Raw genomic sequence first — 27,179 nt, forward strand, 5'->3', positions numbered from 1 at the left:
TACCTACCTATCTTGAGGCGTCACCAACACCAACATCACTGTACATATCCCATGTTGCCAGCGACTTGGCCTAATTTGCGCCTCCACATTTACCCTTGTTTTCGGAGTTCCGACAGCGTCGCGCTTACATCTTAGATAGACTGCGCTGATAGTCGAGTCGGAGGCAGAGATCTCAAGTGTCGGTCATCATACCTAGATCGATTCAATCGCATACTCCCTCGACAACGACACCCACGAAACAAAAGACGGGTTCAAGCGTCCGCCCCTCTAGGCGACTCTCGCCAACAATGGCGTTCCTTCGCCAGACGTGGACCCTCACGGTGAAGAACTGGGCCATCATCTTTCGCCACGCCGTCGCGGCCGTCTTCATCGCATTCATCCTACCCATAGCTCTGACGACCTTCTTTAGTTTTGCAAAGAATCTATTCGTGCCGCCGTCCGTCTTTGGCATTTCAGATCCGAGAAGCATTCGATCCCTCCCGGACGCCCTCAACGTTGCAGCAGATTCCGGTCGAGGAACCGTCGTGTTCGTAAACAACGGTTTCTCTGGAGGTGACATCGATAGGGTCATCGATACCCTAGCAACCTCTGTAGAAAGCGCCGGCAAAACGGTCCTCCGCCGCTCGTCCACTGCCGATCTTGGGACCGATTGTCCTACCAACCTCCGCGGTGTCTCTCAATGCTACGGAGCCGTCGTGTTCCAAGCCTCTCCGTCCGAGGGCCCAGGCGGCTACTGGAACTACACGCTCCGCAGCGACGGAGCTCTGCGAAGCATTGTTGTCGATGTCGATTCGGACAAAAACGATGCTCAGATCTATCTGTTGCCGCTACAGAGAGCGGTCGATGTTGCTATTGCTTCCATCCAGTCCGGTTCATCGTCCGGGTCCGGGCCGTCCCAAGTGGAGCAGGGTCCTCTTCCCGAGACCGTCAACGAATACCCTTTCACGTCTATAACCCAGGAGGAGCGTGCTGTGAGAATCCGCATCAACTATCAAAGCGCCATCACCAACTGGATGGGCGTAGCATTTATGACGAGTGTCCTTTTCGTCACATACCACCTCACAGGATTCATCGCAACCGAGCGTGAAAGTGGCATGATTCGTCTCGTCGATGCCATGATGCCCGTCAAACGCAGGTGGCACGCGCAGGCTGCCCGTGTCATCTCCTACCATGTCTCATTTAGCCTGATCTACATCCCAGGTTGGGTCATTGGGTCATTGGTGCTGCGCGCTGGTGTTTTTGCGCGAACCGGCGTTGGAATCGTCTTGATATACCACCTACTCAACGGAATCGCCATGGTGTCCCTCTCCATCTTGACCTCATCGCTCTTCAAGAAGGCTCAGATCAGTGGCATCGCCGCCATACTCGCCATCATGCTCCTCGGCATCCTTGCACAATCCATCTCTTACCCGAGCACTGCCGCTGTGGGACTGCTTAGTTTTCTCTTTACGCCCTGCAACTATGTCTACTTTATCACATATATGGCGAGATGGGAGCGAGAGGACTTGCCAACCAATCTGGCCGAGGTTGCCCCGGGTAGCCCGTGGCAGCTTTCCGGTATTATTCTATGGGTATTCCTGATTATCCAGATCTTTACCTACCCTTTACTTGGGGCCCTAATCGAGTCATCCCTTCATGGCACTACTACGAAAGGTAGGAAGATAGTCCTGAAGTCGCCTGGCACTCAGAATGACGGAACGGCGGCCGGCGAGCTACGGCTGGACGATGCTGCTGTGCGTTTGCAAGGTTTCACCAAGATATACTGCCCTTCCTCAATCCGTCGTCTGTTTTCTTTCATCTCGCACCCTCATGACCCGGTTTGTGCTGTCGACAACCTGACTCTGGATGTCCGCAGAGGACAGATTCTTTGTCTCTTGGGCGCCAATGGCTCTGGAAAGTCCACGACACTAGACTCGATCGCTGGCACGAGCAAGCTTACAAGCGGCACTATCACCATTGACGGCACTGGCGGACTCGGGATTGCACCTCAGAAAAACGTCATGTGGGACGACTTGACGGTTGAGCAACACATCGAGATCTTCAACAGGCTCAAGTCCCCTGGGCAGATCGCTTCCAAGCAGGAGATCCGCGACCTTATCAGGTCTGTCGACTTGGAGTTAAAAGGCAAAGCCATGTCGAAGACGTTGTCTGGAGGTCAAAAGCGCAAACTACAGCTGGGCATGATGCTTACCGGAGGAAGTGCTGTCTGCTGCGTCGATGAAGTCAGCAGTGGCATTGACCCTCTCTCTCGACGTAAGCTCTGGGATATTCTCTTGGCTGAAAGGGGTCGAAGGACCATAATCCTCACAACGCATTTTCTGGACGAAGCCGATCTCCTTGCCGATCATATCGCCGTTCTGTCTAAAGGCACCCTCCGTGCCGACGGCTCCTCGGTGGAGCTAAAGGACCGTCTCGGCGGTGGGTATCGAGTCCATGTGCACAAGGACACAGGAATTAAGAACGCTCCCGATGTAGAAGGAGTTCAAAAGAAGATTTCTTTTGACCTCATCAGCTATATCTCGCCGTCTTCAGCCCTGGCCGCCAAGGTGATTCGCACTCTTGAGGCATTTGGGATTCACGAATACCGTTTTTCGGGGCCCACCATTGAGGATGTATTTCTTCAGTTAGCCGAAGAGATCCGTGGAGAATCTGACGATGTACCTCCCGACCCAGGGTCGGACCTGAACGAAAAGAAGACAATTTCGACCGCATCGGCCGAAGTTCTCCCCGTTGGTGCCGTGCCCCAGGGAGGGCTGCAACTGCTTGATGGCAAGCAGATTGGTTTCGTGGAGCAGGCAGTGGTACTCTTCCGGAAGCGCATCACCATTCTCAAAACCAACTGGATTCCATACTTGACCGCATTCGCTTTGCCTGTGGCAGCTGCCGGTCTTGTCACTCTTTTCATCAAGGATCAAGCGCAAAGTGGATGTGCACCCTCTGAGGAACGTTCACTTGACCAGACAGAAGGAATTGGCCTCACGGACTTCGCCTGGAATCTAGTGCTTGGTCCGACTTCGAGATTGGATTTCAACACTGCCGCTAGTGTCCTTCTCCCAGCGTTCGATGCTGCTGCTGCTGGCTCCGCCTCCGCCTCCGAAGACGCCGGTGGGATTCTCACACAGAATTCCACTTTTGTACAGAGCTTCCAGGCCTTTCAAGACACCATCTTTGATCAACGGCTAGAGACCCTGCCGGGTGGGATCTGGCTGGGTGGTGACTCTGCTGTACCAACCATCGCGTACATGGCCGATTACAATGGTCTCATCAACCCTCTGCTTACGCAAAACATTTTCAACATGCTTCTTAGCAATGTCACCATCATCATGTCCTGGGCACCATTTGCCACCCCCTTCGCAAGTTCGGATGGAGATGGACTGCAATTCATCGTCTACAGCGGCATCGCTCTTGCTTGCTACCCAGGATTCTTTGCGCTGTATCCCAGCCTCGAGCGACGACAAGGGGTGCGCGGGCTCCAGTACAGTAACGGCGTCCGTGTTTTGCCGCTGTGGTCGTCTTACCTCGCATTCGATTTCCTCATTGTTCTGGCATCCACAGCTCTTGTTACCATCCTCTGGGCTACCCTGTCATCCGTCTGGTATCATGTTGGGTTCATTTTCGTAGTATTTTTGCTCTACGGCTTGACTGCCATTCTTTTGGCGTACGTAATATCCCTGTTCTGCAAGACAGCGCTGTCCACGTACGCCTGGGTCGCGGCCGGGCAAGCGGTGATGTTCCTGGTCTACCTGATCGCCTACATGTGCACGGTGACGTTCTCGCCCGTCCCACGAATCGACGACAACATCCTTGTTGTTCACTTCGTCATCTCAGCTATCGCGCCTATTGGCTCAGTCGTGCGCGCCATGTTCCTGGCTCTGAATCTCTTCTCGACGGCCTGCGAAGGACGGCAACTTGCATCAAACCCGGGTGGTATCCTCCAATATGGAGGTCCTATCTTGTACTTGCTCCTGCAGTCCATCTGCTTGTTCTGCATTCTTTTGTGGGCTGATAGTGGCTCCGTGGGAACCTCATTCCGGCGGCTCTTGCACCGGCGTTACCATGACGAGACAGAGGACGCGAACTCGGCTGACGAGGAAGTCGCCAACGAAGTGGCAAGAGTAACCACACAGAGTAGCGATGACGGTCTGCGGGTCATTCATCTGACTAAAACGTTTGGGAAGAACACAGCCGTCGACAATGTAAGCTTTGGTATTCAGAGGTCTCAAGTGTTTGCCCTTCTTGGGCCAAATGGTGCAGGCAAGTCAACGACCATTTCTCTGATTCGCGGAGACATCAAACCAAGTCGAAACGGCGGTGAGATTCTCATCGAGGACAAGTCCGTCATCCACGATCTGCCTGCTGCCCGAGCAAACCTTGGCGTGTGTCCCCAACATGACGCCATGGACTTGATGACTGTTCGCGAGCATCTCGAGTTCTATGCCCGTGTACGGGGAACCCCTGATCTCGACCACAACGTAAACGCTGTTATCCGCGCGGTCGGTTTGCAGGCGTTCTCGACGCGAATGGCACACACACTCTCTGGTGGCAACAAGCGCAAACTGAGTCTTGGTATCGCCTTGATGGGCAATCCGAAGGTCCTTATCCTTGACGAGCCTTCTTCAGGGCTGGACGCGGCCGCCAAGCGGATCATGTGGAAGACGTTAGCCGCCACGGTCGCAGGCCGGTCCCTCCTACTGACCACGCACAGTATGGAGGAGGCCGATGCTCTCGCAAACCGAGCTGGTATTCTCGCTCGACGCATGCTTGCTGTCGGCACGACGGATGATCTCCGACATCGTTTCGGCGATGCCCTGCACGTCCATTTGATCAGCAAGACGGCACCGCACACTACACCCGAAGAAACCAAGCATCTGCGCCAATGGGTCACGGCTACTTTCCCGGGAGCCGACGTAGAGGAGAAAACGTACCACGGCCAGATGCGCTTCTCCGTACCTGCAAAGGAGGTGGTCAGCGTCTTTGGCGGCGACAAGGCTAAAGACATCACGCCTGCAAACGACATGTCATCGAGTGCGATTGGTCAGCTGGCTGTGATGTTGGAGGAACAGAGAGAGTATTTGGGTATCAATCATTTCAGCGTTTCACCAACAACACTTGATCAAGTTTTTCTCGCCATTGTGGGGAAGCATAACGTCCAAGAGGAGGGATACAAGGTGCCCGAGAAAAAGTCCTGGTGGCGTTGTGGCTTATGAGCGGCCAGTAATGCATACGTACAGATATGAAGTGAACGGAAAAAACAAGGACGACGAGGGGTCAAAGTGTCACACGGGAATTTCCCTACTGCCTTTTTTGTGGTTTCAAGATACCCAATATATTAATCGTGCTACCTAGTGGTTTTTAGACGTAATAGATCGTTACTCTCCAATATTATAGAGGGATATGAAGCGGCTAACTGTGAATAGTCCGTTGTTGCGGTTGCCTCACGTTCCCCGCGCTAGCCTGATTGATATCGCAAATGCTACGTGCCAATCCTATGTTTTCTCGAGAAGGTTGTCCTCCAGGGGCAACGACGCTGATATGTCCAATAGCTGCGAGGCTACGCCTACCGTTGTCGCTTCGGCTGACCAGTCGAAGGTAAGTGCTGCCCTGCTTACTCTGTTGATTTCTTTTGCTAGCCTCGTTCTTTTTTTCATTAATGACGTCGACCTCCTTGAAACTCGTTTATTACCGTTGTTTTTGCGCCGTTGCCTTGTCTCTTACCATCTCGGTCTTGTTTCCTAGCATACAAGGAGACTCAGGTGAGAGAAAGAAACAGCAAAGGACAGGGTTTCATGATTCCCTTATCCTTCTTTTAGCCGAGTTCCAGCTCAAAATCCATTTCCATCTCTCCGGACGTGGTGCGACTGTTTATTGCTGGAAGTGTTGCATACTACTGGTCGCCCACCCGGGGCGGCAGTGCTTGGCTTAACAGAGGTCTTATAATCCTCGAGCACACTGGCCAGACCGAAGACGGTCTCGTTCGACTCGTTTGTATGGAGATTGTACGGCAGTCCGTAGGTGGCCAATCTGTCGTCCCTGATATGGCTCGACCTCGCGCTAGAACCTGCCGAGTCGGCGATGCCCCTCTCCATATCTCGTGGCTTCGGGAGACCTGAGTACGCCCGCGTCGGCCGAGTATGTCCTGTTTCCGTCTGCTGGCTGGGTACAGATGAGATGTTCACCCTGCTCATCAGCTCCGGAAATAACTTGGTCAGAAGTGGGCGAAGAGTCGGGAGACTTGCGCATGTTATGGCTGACGAGATCTCACCAAGGGACCAGAGCGAGGCTTTAACATTTGTCCAGGTGAAGTCGGTCTCTATGTCCAAGAACTGGACCCTTATAATGCTGATGGCAACAGTACTAGGAAGATATTAATACATGTACCTATCGCGTACGGGACACGCGCATGACATGCGACGAAGATCGGCAAACTTACAAGAACCCCAGGCTGAATATTCCCATGAGAAGAATCTTTTGCTTTCGAGGCAGTCTGAGGTGCCAAAAAACAGGCATCGGCAAGGCAAAAACGGCGACGTCAGTGATGATGTTGCCCGCGGCGTTGACGTACCACTGCGGCTGGTTCGGAATGCACTTTGCTTTCACTGACTTGTCCCAGAACCCGGAAACTGGCAAACACTGGAGTGCCGATATGAATAGTTGGGAGGTTGACCAGGCACCCACGATGAGCAAGGCAACTGCGTAGATCTTGCGGAGTCTAGGGACAACCATGACTCGATAGTATTGGCAGAGGAATGATAATTTGATGCAGAGTATGGCGATGTTGTAACAGACTATCGATGTGTAGAACAGTCTCATATACTCCGTAATGTCTTTCGGGCTTAGGGTTACGATATGTCTTCCAAGACCATGTGTCGTCACTTTCGTTTGGGTCAGCTGTTTGTTTCTTGCAGAACCTGTTTAAATCAACTCACTATCTGCGATGGCAGTACCGCAGGCCACTGTAGCCAACTTGTATCGCAGGTCAGTCTCAAAATTGCTTTCGAATAATAGTAGCTTCACTCACAAGAGAAGCAACGGCGAGATAATCATCAATGCCGAACGTTCGAATGATTTTCGTTCTCGTGTATATTCTTAGGCTGACCATTGTCGTTGCGAATAGGACACAAAAGACCGCAGATCCGACGACTGTCGTCCTCTCGTCGTCGGCATATGCCGCGGGAGGGACGGACGCATCCATCTTGGCGACAGTGTATTGGGATTGTTATGCAGACGCGAAACAAACAAAGTGGAACATGAAGCCAGAATCCGATCGAGATTGACGAATGGACTAGCCAACTGGCACCTCCCGTGCTTGAAGATCGATAACCCAGAAGGTCAAGGGGAAAAGAGCAGTCGGTCGATCCAGTCGGAGATGTTTATGAATCCATTGGGGGAGATATTGGAGGCAACGACGGGCCAATAGAGGCAGCCGCAGCAACTAATGGTTTCAGGGTTTTCTTGGGGACATTTCCAAAGTTAATGACGGAAACGGGGACAGCCCGAGATTCCCCAGCAGCGTCTGCGCGAAGGATTACCTTTTTGGCCGTAAGAGAGTCCAGCACATCTCCCCCTTGAGAGCAGCCAGTGTCCATCGGCATCGAATCATTCGACGCTTTTAGACAATGAAGCTTGCAACACGAAACATTTCATCCCAGCATAAACATATCGCCTTTCTCGAAGCAAGTGCAGGTCACTGAGCACGGAGAGATGGAAGGGTCTTATCGGTATGTAGAAGATTCACCGTGGGGACAACAAGTCCATTGTTCCGTCCTTGGTTCTGAATATTCCATTATACTCCCCAATTCATCTCGATTATTTTAATAGGCGCAGAGAGAGAAAGAACTATCCATGGAGGGACTACCTAGTTCCCTGTGCGACGAAGGGTAATTTCAACAGCCGGAACTTAGTGATACGATCAAGCGAGCTAAGATCGGGGACTCGCAGACTTCCTTGTGGCAGGGAGGATGCAAGCACGCTATCGAAGATCGAACTTAAGAAAAAGCTTTAGCTTTCTCTCCTTCGATATCTTACATATACAGTACTGTGTATGCATGAACGCACTTGGCGGGTTGGCCAGGCTGTGCATGCCAAGGTGAGCATCTGTTCAGCTGCAAGCATGAGATTTATTTCATTGGCAGCAATAACTTTGAACTCAAAGGGAAGGTAAAAAATGAAACTCGATGCTTATAGGTAGCTGAACGTGTATCGATGTATGTTAAGTTGGGATGGCAGCGGAGAACCTTGCTTGAAGTCCTAATTGGATTGACGCATCGAGTCAGAATGATGTGTTGGAAATGCTTGAGTCCAAAGAAACTCTCAGTCCTCCTTCCCAACACCCTACCATACCAAGACTGAGACTTGCCTTCGTATCGCCATCCCACCCTCCATTTCTGCCTTTTGCGGTCGGCTGCCCTCGATCCCGTGTTTTGAGGAGGAGTTGGCATACTACTACCCGGGGGGCTTAGTCAGGATTCTCATGTGCTAAATCCCCCCTCCTCACGGAGGGGGCGAAAAAAGGGGGGTCGCAGCGAGAAAAGGGGGGTCGCACCCCGTCCCCACTTTGTCCTACTTTTCGTTACATTCTCACCAAAATCATCAAATATTCAGACAAGTTATCAACAGATATTAATACTAACTAAACCACTTACCCTACTTTAACCTATTTATTTAACCTATCTATTATGCCCCGCTAAAGTGATAAGTATATAACCCCTGCTAAGAAGGTAGCTGAAGTGCTCTTTGCTGCCTAATAACAGGCCTATGCCTATAACCGTGCTAGTAAATTACCCTCTGCTATACCTACTATACGGGCACTTGCCTGGCAGTATAGAGTATCCAATATATCAATTCGCTGGCACCTTTATACCCTCCGTGATGGCGGCAACCTCCGGGCTAGCCCGGAGGAGGGCGGCCGGCCGAAGCTATTAACCCTAGCTAAGGATTTGGCGCTTGCCGCCTTTGTTATATAGATGGAGTAAATTGGCTTCCTGGCAGCCCTGGTCTAGGTTGAAGAAACCGCTAACTTCCTCTGTAACCTCTAGGGCCAGCTGGCTGTTAACAGTGACCACTTTATCCGGACCTGGCTTGCCGACCACCTGGAGCTAGAGGGCAAGGCTGTAATCCGGCCTATTGAGGTATACCGGAAGGGAGCTGAGTTTGATACTACCTCTGTCTGGGATTTCTTCGCCTGGTACTGGGCTAACGTTACGGACTTTAATCTTGGCCTATCTGAGATATGGAACGCTGATGAATCTGGGTGTTGAATTAGCTGCCTTAACGGCTGGCTTTACGTAATAGTCCTTAAGCGGCCAAAATATAGCCTATATCTAGAGGTTATTAACCTATCTAACTATAAGACTTTAACTATAGTTAGATATAGTAATATAATTAGTAATAGTATACTAGTATATATAATCTTTAAAACGTAGCTAATTACTGCTTAAGTAGATTATTAGATCTAAGAAGGTGTCTGCTTTATATATTTAATAACAGGCTTCTCTAATTAAGAGGTTATAATAGACTATATATAGTACTTTAATACTAAGTTATATAGATACTCTGCTAGGTATATATATATAGGCTACTCCTTTAGTAACTATTTTAGTTATAATATATATAGCTATAGTAGTTATACTATATAGTATACTAACTTAAATAGTTAATAAACTAAAAGAGAAATACTATATTATAACTATTATAAGACTATTAAAAAGGATTAATAACCTTATAGGCTTCTCCTCTTTAATAGATTTACTAGTTATATAAGTATTAAGCTTATAGAATACTATATTAACTTTAATATTATCCTAGGTTTTTTTTTACCTTATATTACCTATCTTTTTTAGCTAATAGATATAGCTGTTTTTTAACTATTTAAGAAAGCCTAATAATAAGTGCTCTGCTATTATATATAGGATAGTAACCTTATATTTATAAGGGGTGACTTTATTACTGCCCTTACTACTATAATAACTATAGCCTTTATAGTAAAGAATATTATAAATAGGTTTAAGAAGTTAGGTATCTAGCCTATCTATAATAATATAGTACTAGCCTAGCTAGTAAGGAAGATATGTTAGCATAACAGGTAAGCTAGTCTCTTAGATAGAGAATTCTAGCTTAGGAGAATATAAGAGAGTATATCTCTTATATAAAGATATATCCTATAGAAGCAAGAATATAGGATAAAAGGGAGATATAAATACTTATACCTAGGGTAAATAAATAGAGGATATAAGGATATATAGTTAAAAGAGAGTATAGTAGTTAGATTATTAACTATTTGCTTGCTTAGAGAGAGAAGGAAAGGAAACTAGAAACAGGAAGAATTCTAGCCCTTATATAGACCTATACAGCTTACTAGAATATTCTATACTTACGTAAGCTGCTTATAAATTAACCCTTAGTTACGTAACATAATAACCTTAAGTAAATAACCCTAACTTAAAACAATAACCTTATAGGAATAACAGAGGTAGAAGGTAGGATCTAGAGAGATCTTAGACATTCTAGTACCTTCTCTAATCTTTAGTTAATTACGTAATTAGGCATGCTTACGTAATCAATATATATATTAATCTACTAAGTAAGTAGATTATAAATATATATATCTTATATATATATAACCTCTATAATAGAGGAAATATAAGATAAAGAAGTATAAGAATACTTAGAGATATTCTTACTTCTAATACTCCCTTTTTTGCTCTATTATAGAGTAAAAGTAGTGAAGTGAAAAAAGTTACCCTGGAGTTACGCAGTAGCGTGTAGGGTAAATATTAATAAGTATAATAACTTATTAATAAAAAATCCTAATAATAGTAGGAAAAATATACTATATATATAGGTATATTATATAGGCTTATTATTATTAAATAGGCCTATAAGCTTAATAAATTCTTAAAATTTAACCCTAGGAAGGGGTTTTATTAAGCTATCTGTAGGTATAGAAGAAGTAGGAATATATTCTACTTTTATATTACTATTTTTAACTTCTTAATATATATAATAATAATATAAGGTAGTATACTTAGTCCTTTAGTAATATTCTAGATTATAGGCTAAGCTTAAGGCTATGTTATTATCTGTTTTAATATTTATAGGGGTTATATTATACCCTATTTTAGATAATAAGCCTTTTAGCTAGACTGCCTCCCTAATAGCTTCCTGTAGGCTATTAAATTTAGCCTTAGTAGTAGATAGGGATATAGTTAACTGTTTTTTAGATTTCTAACTAATAGGGCCCCCTAATAAGGTAAAGATATAACTAGAAGTAGATTTTCTAGTTTCTTTATAACTTACCTAGTTAGAATTAGTATATCCTACTAGATTAAGGGTATTATTAGAGTTATTAATATCTATATTACCTTAATAGGTAATATTATAATTAATAGTCTTTTTTAAATATTTTAAAATACTTTTTCTTTACTTAAGTAGGAATTCTATTAGGTTATAGAGGTAACAAGAGGTAAAGGATATGCTATAGGCTATATTAGGCCTAGTTATAAACATAGCGTATATAAGGGAACCTATAAGGCGTTAATATTCCTTTAATAGGTCCTTAGAAGGAGTATAACCTTCTAATTTGTTACCTAGAGGGCTACTTAATATACCTAGAGATATAGGTATATTATTTCTTTTTGCTTCTAGTAGATTAAATCTTTCTAGAAGTTGTTAGATATAATGGGCTTAAGAGATAGTTATAGATCTTCTAGATTTATCTCTTGTTATATAAAGCCCTAGAAATTTAGAAACTTCACCTAGGTCTTAAATCTCTATATATTTAGAGATTTTACTTTTTATATTTTCTATATACTTAATATCTTTATTAAGTATAAGAAAATTATTAATATAGGTAATAATATAATAAGAATTATTTTTATCCTAGTTATAATAGGTAGCTTTATTAGATTTTAAAGATATAAAACCTATATCTTTTAATATAGATTTAATCTTTAACTGCTACTGCCTAGGAGCTTGTTTAAGGCTATATAAAGCCTTTAAAAGTAATAATATCTAATTCTTATTATTTTCCTAATTTATAGTATTTAAATTAGGGTATTTATTAAAGAAATTAGATAAAGGGATATTAGAAGGGTCTATATATACCTCTTCTTCTAAATCCCTATATAAAAAGGCTCTAATAATATTAATTTGTTAGATTTCTTAATCTAAGGCTGCTGCTATAGCTAATAGTACCCTATAAGTAGTAGGGTTACTACCTGTAGTAAAGGTTTAAAAGTAATCTAGCCTATATTTTTGCTAGAAACCTCTAACACATAATTAGGCCTTATATTTATTAATATTACTATTAATATTAAATTTTTTCTTAAAGACCTATTTAGCAGTTAAAGGTACCCTAGAAGACTTATATACTTTATTAGGTTCTACTGCTTTTAAAGTGCCTCTTTAGATAATAGTAGCTAATTCTTTATATATAGCTTCTAACTAGAGGTCTTTTTTAGGTCCTTCTAGAGCTTGTTTTAAAGTAGTAGGCTTTAGAGGTTTAATACTATAGTTATATTCTATAGTATTATTATAGGCCTTATATTTGTCTTTTTCTTCTTTAGATATAGAAGGTAATCTAACCTCTATATTAGAAGAAGGAATAATTTTATTATTTATAGAAGTACTAAAAGAAATAGTAGTTTTTTCTCCCTCTCTTATAGTACTTTCTATAAATTTAATATATAAGGTCCTTACTATAGAGGACCTATAAGGCCTAAAAAGAATATATATATTATATATATTATTTCCTTCTGTAAATAAATAAATACCTTCTTCTATATAGGTATTTAGTTTATCTAACTAGATACGCCTTTCTTTAGGTCTATAAACTAAGACCTTAGAGCCTATTTTCTTTAATTTAGATAAATCTAGTTTATTATCCTTATTAGGATAAAAATAATCTAGAAAAGCCTCTATAGAGGTCTTTTTTAGTCTTCTTATAGCAGTATAATTTAATAACTTAGTAGTTTCTTTAAGAATAATATCTTATAGAAACTTAGGTAAGTTATTTGCTGCTATAATAGTCCTAGATTTATCTAGAATAGATCTATTTGTTCTTTCTGCTATTCTGTTTTGCTCTAGCGTATAGGGAGTAGAGGGTTCTAAAATAATCCCTTTTTCTTTAATATAAGGTAATAATTCCCCTATATTAAATTTAGTGCTGTTATCTAGGCGTAGGCGTTTAGGATAATTATACCCCTAATTTTTATAATATTCTAGCTTATTTTTTAAGATATTAATTATATCTTCTTTAGTTTTAGAGAATTTAATATCTCTAAGGCTAAAATAATTATCTGTAAATAGAATAGCGTAGTTATTTCTATTAATAGATATAGGGGTAATTTTAAGAGTATTTATATATACTCTTTCTAAGGGAAAAGTAGCTCTATTATAGTTAATTTTAGGCTGTTACCTAGTTAACTTAGAGCTTATATAGTGAGGACAGTATAAATCCTCTTCTTTTAATTTTTCTAAAGGAATTCCCTTAGTTAACTTAGTAGTTTTAACTAAGTAAGGATAAGAAGGATAACCTAATTTTTAATACTATTCTTCTGTTATAGTAAATACCTCTTCTTTTCCTTGATTTATAGAGGTATTATCTTCTATATTAGAAGATATATTTTCTTTAGTATTTTCTAGAGATAAAGAAGGGCCTTTTTCTTCTTCTATATCTATATTATATAGAAGATTATTTTTAGGAGGATAAGTAATATTTAAATAGAAACCTCTTCTTACTATATTAATATTAGCAAAAGGTTCTTTATTATTATTATAAAGATTCTAGTTAATAAGGAATCTACCTCCTTTATAGTGTAGAAGACCTAAAAATATAGATATAGGAAATTCTAGTATATATAAGGTATTCTTTAGCCTTATATAGTTAATTTCCCCTTTAAAGTAAATAAAAAGTAAAATAGTTCCTATTCCTTTAGGTTTAATAGGTCCTACTTCTGTATTAACTATAGGAATATTTTCCTTAGTTAATAGGTCTAAGTAAAAGTCCTTATTATTTAATATATAGACTATTAAACCTATATTATATAACTATTTATTTCTTTAATTTAAATAGTTATAATAGGCCTTATAAGTGTAATATTTACCTTTTTAGTTACCCTCTAATTCTAGAGGCTAGTTAGCTTGTTAGTTTATAGTAAAAGTTGCCCTTTCTTTGCCTTTAAAAGGCTATAGGTTTAAATCTAGGTTATTAACCTTTTCTTTAGGTCTTTTATACCCTTTATTTCCCTACTTATAAGGTTTCTTATCCTTATTAAAGGGATTCTTATATTCTTTAGTAGAATTACCCTTATTAGAAGGGTAATTATTTCTACTATAATTATTAGATATAGGCGTATTATTTTTATACTGGTTTTTGTCTAATATATTGTTAATAAGGGCTTCTAGAGAAGGAGGCTCTTTAGTTCTTAAAGCACTTCTCTATCTTTCTGCTTAGATAGGAAAATAGCCACTTAAAGCAGCTATAAAGACCGTTTTTTAGTTTATATCTTCTATTTTAGCCTCTACGTTATTTAACTTAAAGATATAACCTTTAAAAAAGCTAATAAACTTATTTAAAGTATTATAATTCTCTAGTTTAATAGCGTAAAATTCTAAGTATAATTATTACCTTAGAACAGGGCCTGTTCCCTTATAGGATGATTTTAGTATATTTAAAGTATCCTTAGGATCTTTTAAATTAAATACTAAAGATAAGGGATCTTTTTAAAGATTCTGCCTTATAATTAATAAGGCTTATGTTTTTTATTCTTTAGAAATATCCTTATATCTTATCTCTTCTTTAAAATAAGTATTAAGCTTTAATAGCTTAAAAAAGAGATAAATAGAAGTAATCTAGAAATTCTAATTCTTTATACCCTAAAGATGTTATTCTAGAGGTAATAAACAGCCTGTAGTAGCCTTAATAATATCTACTATTTTTTTTAGTATTTTACTAGATTTAAATAGGTATTCTTATAACCTATAGAGGTCTTACTCTTTCTGCCTTTTTATAAATATATATCTTTATATATATAAGATATATAGGCAGCTAGAGGATTTTATAGCTGCTATTAAGACTTATACTACCTCTTAGATAAAGGACCTTATGCTGCCTATAGTAAGACTTATACTGCCTTTATCTATAATAGATATTTAATACTTCTCTTAGTTATAAGAGATACTAAAGGCTTACTCTTTCTGCCTTAATATTCTTATAAAGAAAAGATAGTATAAGGGGTCTACTTTATAAATAGATAAATAAATAGGCTACTTAAGAGTATATATAACTCTTATAGTAATAAAGATACCCTAGGTATATTACCTAGGCTTATAACCTGTTAGCATAACAGGTAAGCTAGTCTCTTAGATAGAGAATTCTAGCTTAGGAGAATATAAGAGAGTATATCTCTTATATAAAGATATATCCTATAGAAGCAAGAATATAGGATAAAAGGGAGATATAAATACTTATACCTAGGGTAAATAAATAGAGGATATAAGGATATATAGTTAAAAGAGAGTATAGTAGTTAGATTATTAACTATTTGCTTGCTTAGAGAGAGAAGGAAAGGAAACTAGAAATAGGAAGAATTCTAGCCCTTATATAGACCTATACAGCTTACTAGAATATTCTATACTTACGTAAGCTGCTTATAAATTAACCCTTAGTTACGTAACATAATAACCTTAAGTAAATAACCCTAACTTAAAATAATAACCTTATAGGAATAACAGAGGTAGAAGGTAGGATCTAGAGAGATCTTAGACATTCTAGTACCTTCTCTAATCTTTAGTTAATTACGTAATTAGGCATGCTTACGTAATCAATATATATATTAATCTACTAAGTAAGTAGATTATAAATATATATATCTTATATATATATAACCTCTATAATAGAGGAAATATAAGATAAAGAAGTATAAGAATACTTAGAGATATTCTTACTTCTAATAAGATATAAGAGGCTAAGCTATAGATACTATCTTACCTTATATATTTCTTACTAAATAATAACAGATTTAATAAGGTAATACTTATAGTATAGTATATTAAGAATAAATATAGTAGTAAATAGAGCCTATATTTAAAGAGGTAATATAAAATAATAAAGGGGGTAATTTTAGAGGGGTCTCTTAGCTATAAGTACAGGCAGTAGTATATTAAAGACTATAACAAGAGGTTAGCTATATTATAGCAAAAAAAACAAGCCTACTAAGCTATAAAGCTATTATATTTATTTATATTAAGTGTTACTATTACAGATATATAAGAGGCACGTAATAAACAAATTACTAAGGCTATATAGGTAGAGATCTAGCAGCAGACGGCCTTTATTAAGAAGGCTGCTTGCGATAAGGAAAAAAAAGTCTGCCTATAATATTATGTAATAAAGTATTAACTAGTAGATAGCAAGAGGAAGCGACTAACCTTTTAATAGTAGTTAGTCTATACTAAAGAAGTTAATAACTATATCCTATTTAATACCTTAGATCCTTACTAGCATAATATAAAGCCTAAGAAATTTACTATTAACATTAATCTAACTCCTTATCTACTATATATACTTAACTAATTTAAATATTTAGTAAGACCCCTTAGTTAGTGTAATGTTAACTAAGTATTGGCTGATGCTGTAGTAGTAGCAGCAGAGCTGGATTTTAATCTAGATATGTTTGCTAATATTGATAACCCCCTTAAAGAAGACGATAATAAGGTTAAAAGCAGTAATAAATTAGTTAGTATACCTAGTGTTAATAGTAATAATAATAATAAGGATATACTATTACTATATCTACTAATAATACTACTATTATAAGTAACTATATTATAATATATATTAATATATTATTATATTATATATAATATTTATACTTAGTAAAGCACTAAGTAAGTGCTAAACTCTTTAGTTACCCCCCTATTATTATAAGAAAGAAAGAGGCAGTAACATAAAGTAGATAATACGTCTAGTGATAGCTTTATTATATTTACAATATAAATTTGTGCTTTTTATGTAAATAAAAAATTAAAGGTACTGTTAGAAAGCCCTAATTTAGAGCTATTAATTAATACTACTTTTGTTATTATATATAGTTGTTATAGTTATTACTTTAAGAAATAAATAGTTAGTTATACTAGATATTACACCTAAAAGTGATACTATTTGTGATATAGGTGCGACCCCCCTTTTTTCGCTGCGACCCCCCTTTTTTCGCCCCCTCCGTAGGAGGGGGTGTTTAGATTTCTTAGCTTGCTTACTAACACCCCCGAGTAATAGTGGAAAAGAACAAACACGTTTCAAGACTTGAACAATATGCGACTGGAGGTGTTCATCTATTGCCTAACTCCGACGAAGTCTCTGTCGCTGTCCAACCCTTGTTGATTTTGCCATTCTTTCTCCGACACGAGACGTGGAGAACAGGAGAGTTCACGTAGATCTTTGAGAATGTCGATATATTTACGAATCGACACAATCTCCGCTGGTCCATTGGCAGCGGGTTACTGCGGAGGCCATTGCAGCGAAACGTACCGCTTCTCTGCCAAATGGCCTCCACGACTTCGTCAGAGAGGTCACTTGAAGACCCTCATTTGCATCCTTGCAACGGGTTTAGCTGCCGCCACCGCCGTGATCGTTGCCTTCTGCCCCGGGCTAATAGGCATCCCAGAGTGTTAGGACATCAAAGTCGTGGGCTCACTCTGGCTATGCACGAAAGCAACAGCAGCCTGCCTCTCATACTGTCACTTCATCATTCTGATGCTGGCCATCTACAGGGTGCCTCCTCGATTAGTTCGAACGCACCGACTGCTTGTAACAAGTCTTGATATGCACCTCACATGTCTTCATGCTGTGTTGCCGTCGCTTGTACCTTTCATCCCGTTTCTGTCTCCTGTGTCTAGGCAGGTGGCAAATGGAGCCAAGCTCGCTTTCTATCGCATTTTGCTCATTACTTAAAGCTCTCAGAGTAGATCAGAGACGCAAGGAGACGCAAGGCGTGATGGTTAACAAGAATATCGCCCTTATCATACGACCATTACCCCATGAAGCTGAAAGTTGACACATGCAACAACCCCCAATGTGACAAGCGCTTATGGAGGGCAACGTAGGACCTAGATCAATGAGGGTAAGAGTTGCCACGGTCGCGATGGCGAGGTGGAAAGTTGGGATCAAGTTCTTCCAGCGATTGTTAGAGTCGTCCTCAAGCTGACAACACATGTGAAGGAATTGTCTGTGCTGGGACCAGACCTGAGCCCAGATAGCAAAATGCATCTCAAACAATTCGAGGCTAGTAAAAAATGCGAATCGAGGAATGAAAAGGGACTGAGGTGGTATATTTGCATCCAGTGCCAAGAGAACCCGCAGGTACTGTATGTAAAACAAAAACGCCTCCCCGGCGCCGACCTCAATAGGGTCGACCGCCAAGCTGCCGAGCCTCCTTTCCCATGCAACCCGTATGCTTCTGCCATGGTATCATTTCCGTTACCGCCTTGATTCTATGTCATCACGTTTCGACAACCCAATTTCCGGTTTTGAACCCCATCCCAGCACATAGACTACATAATTCCGTGTCCGCGATACGTCATCATGGCTGACACTGGTTACCACTCGCCGATGTACAATTCGCATGCACTACTCGTAAGATACTCGCTGGACTGCCGGCGCACATGCGAAGCTGGAAGCAAAGAGATTTATGAGGTCCTGGCGCTATGCAAATGACGGTGATAGTCCTCATCACTGCCAACATACTCGCATGACACTAAGAACGAAAAGGGCAAAAAATAGAAATAGGAGAGAGTAGCCCGCGGTGCCTGTGGACTGAGTGCTACGCTTTCCGGCTGCCTAGAGGCCCAATGCTCCGAAAACAGGAGGTTCTCAGCTTTGGGCGTCCAAGCTACAATCGATTGTTTCCTTCGATGAAGGATCTGTGGGCGAGACTTTCGATGTCTCAACCGGCGGCGTTTGGTCAACACCGACCTTGCTCGTTTTTTCTCGGAGATTGAACCAGCCTCCCTGCTCCCACTGGCCGGGAGCATAAAGGCATGCCGCGCGGACGTCGTCCTCTACAATGCCTAGCAGCAAAGTGTTTAGTCGCTTGAAGTCGACTGGCTTGAGGATCCAGCCATCAAACCCGGCATCTATGTATTTGTCCCTCTCCCGCTCGATGAGGGATGCCGAGACCGCGAAGATAGGAATTCCGCCGTTATGGGTCGCTATTGCGGAGTGACCTCCATGGTCACTAGACTTCTCGAATGCTCGAATCATTTTCGTGCTTGTCAGTCCATCAACGATTGGCATCTGTAAAATAGAAATATTGGTAAGAGTTACACATCTGACGAGGCAAACAAACGGTAGTGACATACCTGCATATCCATCAGGACGACATCGAAGGCCATGGACTTCTCGCGGTAGATGGTCGCACAATCTTCTCCATTGACGGCGTGAGAGACCTGATGGCCAGACTTTTCCAGTCGCTTTCGCAGAATTTTCGAGTTGATCGGATCGTCTTCGGCGATGAGGACTTGCAGCTTGGTATTGTCGGCACCCAGGACGACGCTGGGGGCGGTGCCTATAGTGCCGGCATCCGAAGTCCCCGGATCCTTGGGGTGGTCATGTACTTCAAACAGGACTCGAGATGATTCACTTTCCTGAACCTTTGACGGCTGTTCGAAATATGTGTCAGGTACCTTAACTGCCCTGACGGGCGTTTTTGCATCCATAACGCTCACAAACCCAACTTCGGGACGTTGTAACGGTTCGGCTGTGACAGTTTTCGAGATGTTCAGGTCGCTTCCACGCGGATTTGATGATTCCATCAGTCTGGCGGCCGAGGCGGATGAGGTATTCTGCCCCTCCGAGGACGATGGTCGACCAAAATGCTCCCTAGAGTACTGCCGGTGAGCAGCTGGCCGGTTCGAGTCGGCATCTCCGATGGCAAGAGACGTTTGCATCGCGTCGAACAAGCGTTCGGCATTACTTCGAGAGCTCCGTCCACTGTTCTTGCTTCCTGCTGTAGCAACGCTCTTCCTGCTTTCCAAACTCTGTGTCTCTGCGCCCCCCGCGTCTGCCATTCCTTCGTCGAGAACAGACAGTTTGCTTCCCCTATCGATCAGCATCATCTCGCCATTCTTATCCGGCATGATCGCTTTTGTGACAGACGCCACGCTGGAGGCTGCATTCGAATTCGCAGAGCTCTGACCGGCTTCGGCGGCTGTGGTTGCCTCTTGAGGGAGGTCAAAGGGCAACTGTATGACGAATCTCGATCCCTTGTCATGTTCCGATTTCAAGCGCAGCTGGCCGTCCATGTTGCGGACGATTCTCGCGACAACCGCCAGACCCAATCCCAATATCCTCTTATCCTTGCCAGGGTCGAGGTCTTCTGGAGACATAAAGCTTGTCTCATCAATCTCCACGCTGACCTGCTCAAGGTCTCGAAATAAGGTGTCCAGTTGCTTAGGAGTCATGCCCTTTCCTGTGTCTTCGATAACGATTTCGATACATACCCGTTGATCTAAAACCTCGCTGACGTATAGTTCAACTCTTACATAGCCCTTCGAAGTGTTCTGTACAGCGTTGGCTGCGACGTTCGAAATGGCCTGTCTTAACCGCCGGCTGTCACCGCAAACATGCTGGGGCAGACCAGGATGCTCGATGACCTGATATTCAATCCCCTTTCTCTTTGCGTCATTCATGAATGGATCGGTCGCTTCACGGATACACATTCCAAAATCGAAAACCTCGTCTTTGATCAAGTTCTTTCCTTCCTCTGTTTTGGTCAAATCGAGCAAGTCGTTGATGACGTAAATCAGCGACTTGGATGCTGAGTGGGACTTGGCAAGGTTGTCACGGGTCTCCTGGTCGAGCGAGCCTTCTAGCGCAATTTCGAGATAATTGATGATGGCGTTGAGCGGGGTGCGGACTTCGTGGGCGGAGTTTGCAAGCAACAGCCTAGTAAGGCGACTGCTCTGCAATGCTGCTTCCTTCTGTCTCCAAACTTCGATAAATTTGCCATAGACCAAGCAAAGGACGGCGGCTGTCTCGACTTGTTCCTCTGACCATTCTCGGGATTTCCCGAGCACTGTCTCGTGCCAGCTTTTGAAGCTTTTTCTGGGTTCCAGATACGCAGCTGTTCCTTCACGCAATGTCTTCTGGTACGGATTTCCAGCCCACTTGACCTCCTTGACCTGGCATTTCCGAAAGAATACGATGAAATCGTTACCTCCGACGCTCAAAGGGACGTATAATAGACCCGCGATAACGGCGAAACCAAGAGGATACCGTAGGTCTGGAAAGTCTTCGCGAATATCCTGAGACGTTACGACGGATGTCAACTCGCGCAGCCGAAGGTATTCTAGCATTGCCAAGGCCTCTTGCGAATGCTCGATATCACCAAGAATCTTGGTTTCTCCCTTGATGGATAGCATGCCAAAGTCGGCATCGAACAGCTTCAAGAGATCGTCAGATGAAGCAATAATGTAGCCAGACGGGTTTTTTTCAGTAGGCACCGTGTTGATGAGTTTCCGCGCTTGAAGCCGAGTGGCATACGACAGTCTTTCAATGTTGCGTGAAGCGGTGTCTCCAACCAGACGGCACATTTTGCGAATCGGAAACGATACACGCATACCCTTGCGGCCGTATGAGTGACAGGCGATGAGGCCCCACAGCTCGTTGAAGGCATTGATGGAAACCGACATTGATGAGCGAACGGCCATGTTTTTCAAGTATTTGAGGTGGATAGGTGACATGGCGCGGAGGTATGAATGGCTGAGATCTAGCGGCACGTCGAGGTCTTCTTTTGTTTTACATACAAGGCGGGCTGTATCCAAGTCTCTGTCGTAGAGAAGCCTTACTTTGTTCAGCTTGTACAGCTCTCGAGCCTGCCGTGGGATGTCGGAGGCGGGGAAGTGCAGGCCCTTGTACAGGTCTTTGGTTTGTGTGGTGTCAACGAGCTCGGTGACAACCTTGCCATTGAAGGACGAGTCAAACTGGTAAATCATGACCCGGTGAAAGCCAGTCAGTTCCTTGACGATGCCTACTAGGATCTTGAGGAAACCTTCCAGGTTCGAGGCCCCTGCAAGCTGTTCCTGCACCTGGGACATGATGTCGAACACTTGCATGGCCCCAGCATCACCTCTACGCTTGCGCGCACTCCGCAAAACTCTCAGGGGCTTGCTCAGGATCGCAGTGCTCTCGGCCAGCTCCTCGGCTGTGGGGTTTGACTGTAACGTATCCTCGGGGGTCATCGGGGTGGGCTCGTCTGGCGGCCGTAGGGGGAACCGACGGTCATCATCAACTTCAAATTCGCAAATGACCAAGTCGGGATGTGCTGGGTTGATGTGAATGGCGCACCACAGTTTGACGCTCTTTTTCTTCGGCGGGCGCACGGATATACTAAAGACCTCCGGTCCGTTGACAGCTGGGTCGGCATCTTCGTCGCGGATGAAATCGATGTGGTCGAGCAAGTTGTCTTGCTGCTCCTCGCTCAAAATGTCCAAGAAGTTGCCGAGGCGGAACAAGTGCTGTGGCGAATACCCTATCAACATTCCCGTGTTCTCACTAGCGTACCGAACAGACAACCGGCCATCGCTTTCTTCGCGAACAGCCACCAATGCGCCGAACCCCTGAACAGAGCCGGGTGTATGGATGGGTTCATCCTCGCATCGCTGAAGAACGCCATCGGTGCCTGTGATAACATGGTGACCTTCATCCGTCACGACGTGCTTGAATCGTGTCGTCAGCAGACCGTCGTTACCAGTTTCGCCGAGGACACCGGTGGAGAAGGACATTTGATGTGAAGAACCATCTCCTTGTGCAGAGGAACCCTCGCCGTCTGACGCAAAATCTTGAAATATTTCTAGTGGTTGCGAACTGTTGTGACGAGCGGCATCAGCTTGAACGCTGGATATTGGGCCGGACCCTGCGATCTTCCTTCTCGTCCGTACGCCATGACGGTCGCTCGGCGAGGCAGCGTTAGACAATGGCGTTGAGGTGGAATCGCGATGAGGGGCAGACTCGAAGGTGGCAGTATCAATACGAGGGTTGCCCGGACGGGGTGCTTGATACTGGCCATGGTCAGGCACTCGCGGGAAGTAATCGTGTTCACCAGAGGTCCTGCCAGTGCGGTCGACGCTCACAACGGAACGGATTGGGAAAACTCGATCTGTCGGGTCGGGACTAACACCGTGGCCGAGCTGGCGGTCAGAACTGGCGCTCCATGAGGAAGCACAGCTTGGTGTTGCATTCGCGGGAGGCACAGGGGCGGGAGTGGCGGTGGATGCCACGGGCGAGTTTGGCAGCTGTTGGGCAGCAGAGTTGGACTGAACGCTCGGTACAGGAGTTATCTCGGAAGAATCATATGTGGAGGACCGGTCGCCGAAGGCCATGGAAGGCCGCGATGCGCTGGAATGGGCGTCCATGCTCGAAGAGCAGAAGCAGAGACCTAGAAGTCTACAGCCCCCGCCCAGGTAATCGCAAGCAGGACGAGGCCTCGCGAGGGGCTCGAAGGTCGGCAGTTGCTGAGGTTTGGCATGAGGCGGAAGAAGTCGCACCAGGACGAGAACCTTGGTTGAACAAGAACACAGACAACAGTACAAAGGAGTAGAGAGACGGAAAAGGGTAAGAAACGGGAGGTACTGAAGGTCGAAGAAGGATCTTTGTGTAAAGGAATAGCACAAGAAATCAACGGTGAGTCCTCGCCGAGATCGAGCCCCCTAGAAGAATGTGCGCTCGCTTTTCGCTGGTTGTTCGCGGTACAATGCGTTTACGGTGGACGAGATCGTCTACTCATTCAGCCGGGGGGCGTGCGTTGGAGATGTCAGGGGGTAGGATGCAATTGTGTGTGCTGAGCTGAATCGGGGTTGGGAAGGATATGTGTGGGTGCGTGTGCGTGCAGAAGGCAGGGCCGGTTTGCCACGGACGACGAGCAACAACAGAAGGGAAAGAGCAAGAATATGGAGTCAAGAGCGAGATGCAGATGAGGGCGTGTGATGACGAGAGGGAGAGAAGTAGGTACAGCTCTCGGCCATGAGACTCTTTGATTTTCGGGTCGGCGGCGGTGGTGGCGTAAGAGGAGAAGAGGTAATGACTTACATTAGGTAAGGCATGTATGTGCATGGCAGGAGATAGTTGGGTATTCAGTGTCGATGGGGAGGAGGTGTGGCTAGCTCCGTGGTTTGGTATAGCGGCAATATCCGTACATAGTACGGATAGCAGCAATCAATACCTAGGCAAGTGTCTTGAGCGGCAGTCGGGAGCAGTGCAAACGACAAACCCAGCAGAGGCTAACTACAGCACTAGCTCTTCCCCTCCCATATCAATACAACACAAAATTAGGCAGGTTATAGAGCCGCGATGGTAAAAATGGCTTTGGGGGGGCTGAGAAGGAGAAGGGGCGGTGGGCAACTAGGATAGGTGCCCAAGGTGTCGGAAGGGAAGGGAAGGCTAGGAAACAACAGGTGGCTGGGCCACTGTCACTGCTGTGGCATGGCAGCTGAGAAGGAGGCGAGACGAGGGTAATGACAGGTATTCGTACGTACCTCGGCCAAATCAAGAGTGGCGAGGAAGAGCCATCCTCATCGAGCAGGGTGAGTGGGAAGGCGCTGAACTGCTTGAGGTAAAAGACGGGGTTTGATTCCAGGGACGCAAGAACGAATTGCGACCCGCACACCACAGCACACAGCTCGGGCCACCGACAAGCCAAGTTGTGAAGAGCAAGACAGCATGGGCCGGGCTACAAGACATAGAATTTAGAGAACCAGGGGACCTTCATTTGAGATTCCCTACCAGTCTACAGACACAAACCTACACAGGTAGTATTTACAGTTACGCTACCTTGTGGAGTTCTAATCGGGGAAAGGAGGAGGGCAATGAGGGTAGGCCGGGTGCTTGGTCCCCCCAGGTTACCTATGACAGGAAGGGAGGGAGGCACGGAGGGCAGCTGAAAAACAGGCATTAGGGGCGGTTGTTGGCAAGGTCGTCGGGTGGCCGAGGCTCTCTTAGCGTGTCGATCACTGGTCAAGTGGCCCTTCGTGGAACGTCATGGACCCGGCCATCCGCCATTTGCCTGTTACCCTGTGCCTCAGTACCACGGTTCCGCTTGCTTCGAAGAGCTCTGAGCGGCGATTGTCCGAAACGCTGATTCATGACAGGCTCGATGGGGTTTGATGCTTCGTTAGTGCTAGCTAGCTAGTCTCTCAAGTGCCTACCTTCACTACGGCCACGGGCAGATGAAAAGGGAGGTAGAAAGGGGAATGCCGACATTGACAGACTCAGGGGAACCGAGCCGTCTTACAGTCATGGCTGTAGGCGTGTTTCATATCCAGGACAATGGTGTCTGCCGAGAGAACATGCATTGTGGCTGAAGAAGACAGTTCTGGCCTTTCGTTTGCTTGTGCCGTCTTTCTTCTGCTGCAATCCTGGACGACAACGCTGCATCGAAATGCCTCCCCCCCTGAAAAATAAAAACGGAGCCCGTACTGCATAGTACGTGGTATGTACCTTGCCTATTACCAATAAGGATGTTCTACCCGCCTGGTCTCCAGGGGGGTGGGTTGTACTGTAGGCAGTTTACGTGTAATTCGTGTAATTCACCAGGTACACAATAACATCCTTACCATAGTCGGAGGTGGGGGAAACGCAGGTAGTGTACGGATACACAGCCAAGAATCGTCGGGGAGGAGAAGGGCAGGCAGGTCCATGCACTGGAAGTGGGGGAACCCAGGTGTGTGTGCAGACAGGCAATCGGGAATCCCAGAATTTGAATGGAGGGGAATTGTAAATTCGATCTCCTCTAGTCGCCACCGATTTTGCGTGGGGCAGACCGTGGCCGTTCCAATGTCGCGGTTTCAGTCATCCGTGGCCGCTCCCACTCCAAGCGACTGGTATTGGCCATGATACTACGTATGCTTTCCGAAGAGACGGGCTGGAAAGGCATGCATCCGTGCGTCGCATTCTGACCGATATATCTGAGATTTGTAGAAGCCTGGTCCCCAACGCTCGTTGATGTGGAAGATGGATCAGTGGTCAGCGAGGGCCCGGCAGGGGTTTCATCAACCACTCCTTTCCCAGTTGACAATGATGCAGACTCTCTAAGCGCATAGTGCTGGAATACATATCGACTGCAAAACAACATTTAAGTTGTGTTTCAATGGGTTTTCTTTCACCACTATTCCTTTCTTTTGACAAGGGGCTGGTACCGGTAAGCATCAGTGGCAAATTCGGCAGTTGACAGTAAAGACAAGATTATGAATTCGTGATCCTGGATAAATGGGATTTTACAATCGTCCATGCTTGAAAAGGCTATGCGAGTGTAGATCTTACCATTACTGGAAAGGCACTCAAGTACCTAGGTACTGGCGCTGACAGACACTCACCCCTGTCGGCACTAATCCAGATCGGGTGAGGAATCCTTTATCCCTCACCCGACAAAAACACCAACCTGAGAGGCAAAAATCAGGAGGAGAAAGTCAGTGCGCACGATGGACGGGATGGTTAAAACAAAAAAGAGGGCTGAAGTGCAACGAGACACAGTGTCTGAAGTACACGCCCTCGACGTCAAGAACTGAGCAAGGCTGACTCCCCATTCCCATTGTTCCAAACGCCAGCAGGTTGGGTGGATGATTTGGCCTAAGCTAGTGTACCTGAACAACAAAGGCTTTTGATCTATGCGTATAATGTCCCATGTAAACTACTGCGGAATTGCGGAATTGGCCAGGTTGGATGAGGATACAAATGCGAATGCAAGACCTCTCTCTCTCTCTCTCTCTCTCTCTCTCTGTGCACAGGGTCATGCCGTCATAGGTAATGGCCCATGCTTCACGTATCCAAGATACAAGCCTCACAAGCCAATCAGAACCCGGCTGCCGGCCTCCTCCATCTGGCGTCATCAGCTGGCTGCTATGTACCGGGTACGGTGTAGGCACTGTGTGTTTCCTCGGTTAGCCCCTTGCGTTTCCATTCCAACTTTTCTCTTTCCATGGTATAACCGATTCATGCTCAAGCTTCCGTGTAACGTAACCTTCCTGCCTCGTCCATCTGTCCGCCTGCCTTATCCTACTACTATTCAGAGAGGCATGCAACGCCACCGCCACCCGCTATGAGATGGATGCATGAGGACGTCAGGCCACCATCTCGTTGAGTCGCTTTCTCCCCCAAAGCCTGCCTCTTGCAACGCTGGTGTTTGCTGTTT

The 27,179-nt window shown here is 44.6% G+C and overlaps 3 protein-coding genes across 3 annotated transcripts; 1 reads left to right on the plus strand and 2 right to left on the minus strand.

Moving 5' to 3' along the window:
- Positions 1–287: 287 nt before the first annotated feature.
- Positions 288–5,207, plus strand: GLRG_10609 (ABC transporter; the record flags this gene model as incomplete). The annotated part of the gene is made up of 1 exon (XM_008101294.1): positions 288–5,207. One exon carries the CDS (start codon positions 288–290, stop codon positions 5,205–5,207), a length of 4,920 nt encoding a protein of 1,639 aa, XP_008099485.1.
- Positions 5,208–5,822: 615 nt separating this feature from the next.
- GLRG_10610 (uncharacterized protein) lies at positions 5,823–7,099 on the minus strand (the record flags this gene model as incomplete). Its single annotated transcript, XM_008101295.1, has 4 exons — positions 5,823–6,354; positions 6,431–6,872; positions 6,927–6,963; positions 7,019–7,099. The coding sequence occupies 4 exons, from the start codon at positions 7,097–7,099 to the stop codon at positions 5,823–5,825; spliced, it is 1,092 nt and encodes a 363-aa protein (XP_008099486.1).
- An 11,769-nt stretch (positions 7,100–18,868) lies between these two features.
- On the minus strand, positions 18,869–23,376 carry GLRG_10611 (hsp90-like protein; the record flags this gene model as incomplete). Its single annotated transcript, XM_008101296.1, has 2 exons — positions 18,869–19,291; positions 19,357–23,376. 2 exons carry the CDS (start codon positions 23,374–23,376, stop codon positions 18,869–18,871), a joined length of 4,443 nt encoding a protein of 1,480 aa, XP_008099487.1.
- Between the last annotated feature and the right edge of the window lie 3,803 nt (positions 23,377–27,179).

Source organism: Colletotrichum graminicola (assembly GCF_000149035.1).
Source record: "Colletotrichum graminicola M1.001 genomic scaffold supercont1.63, whole genome shotgun sequence".
NCBI lineage: Eukaryota > Fungi > Ascomycota > Sordariomycetes > Glomerellales > Glomerellaceae > Colletotrichum > Colletotrichum graminicola.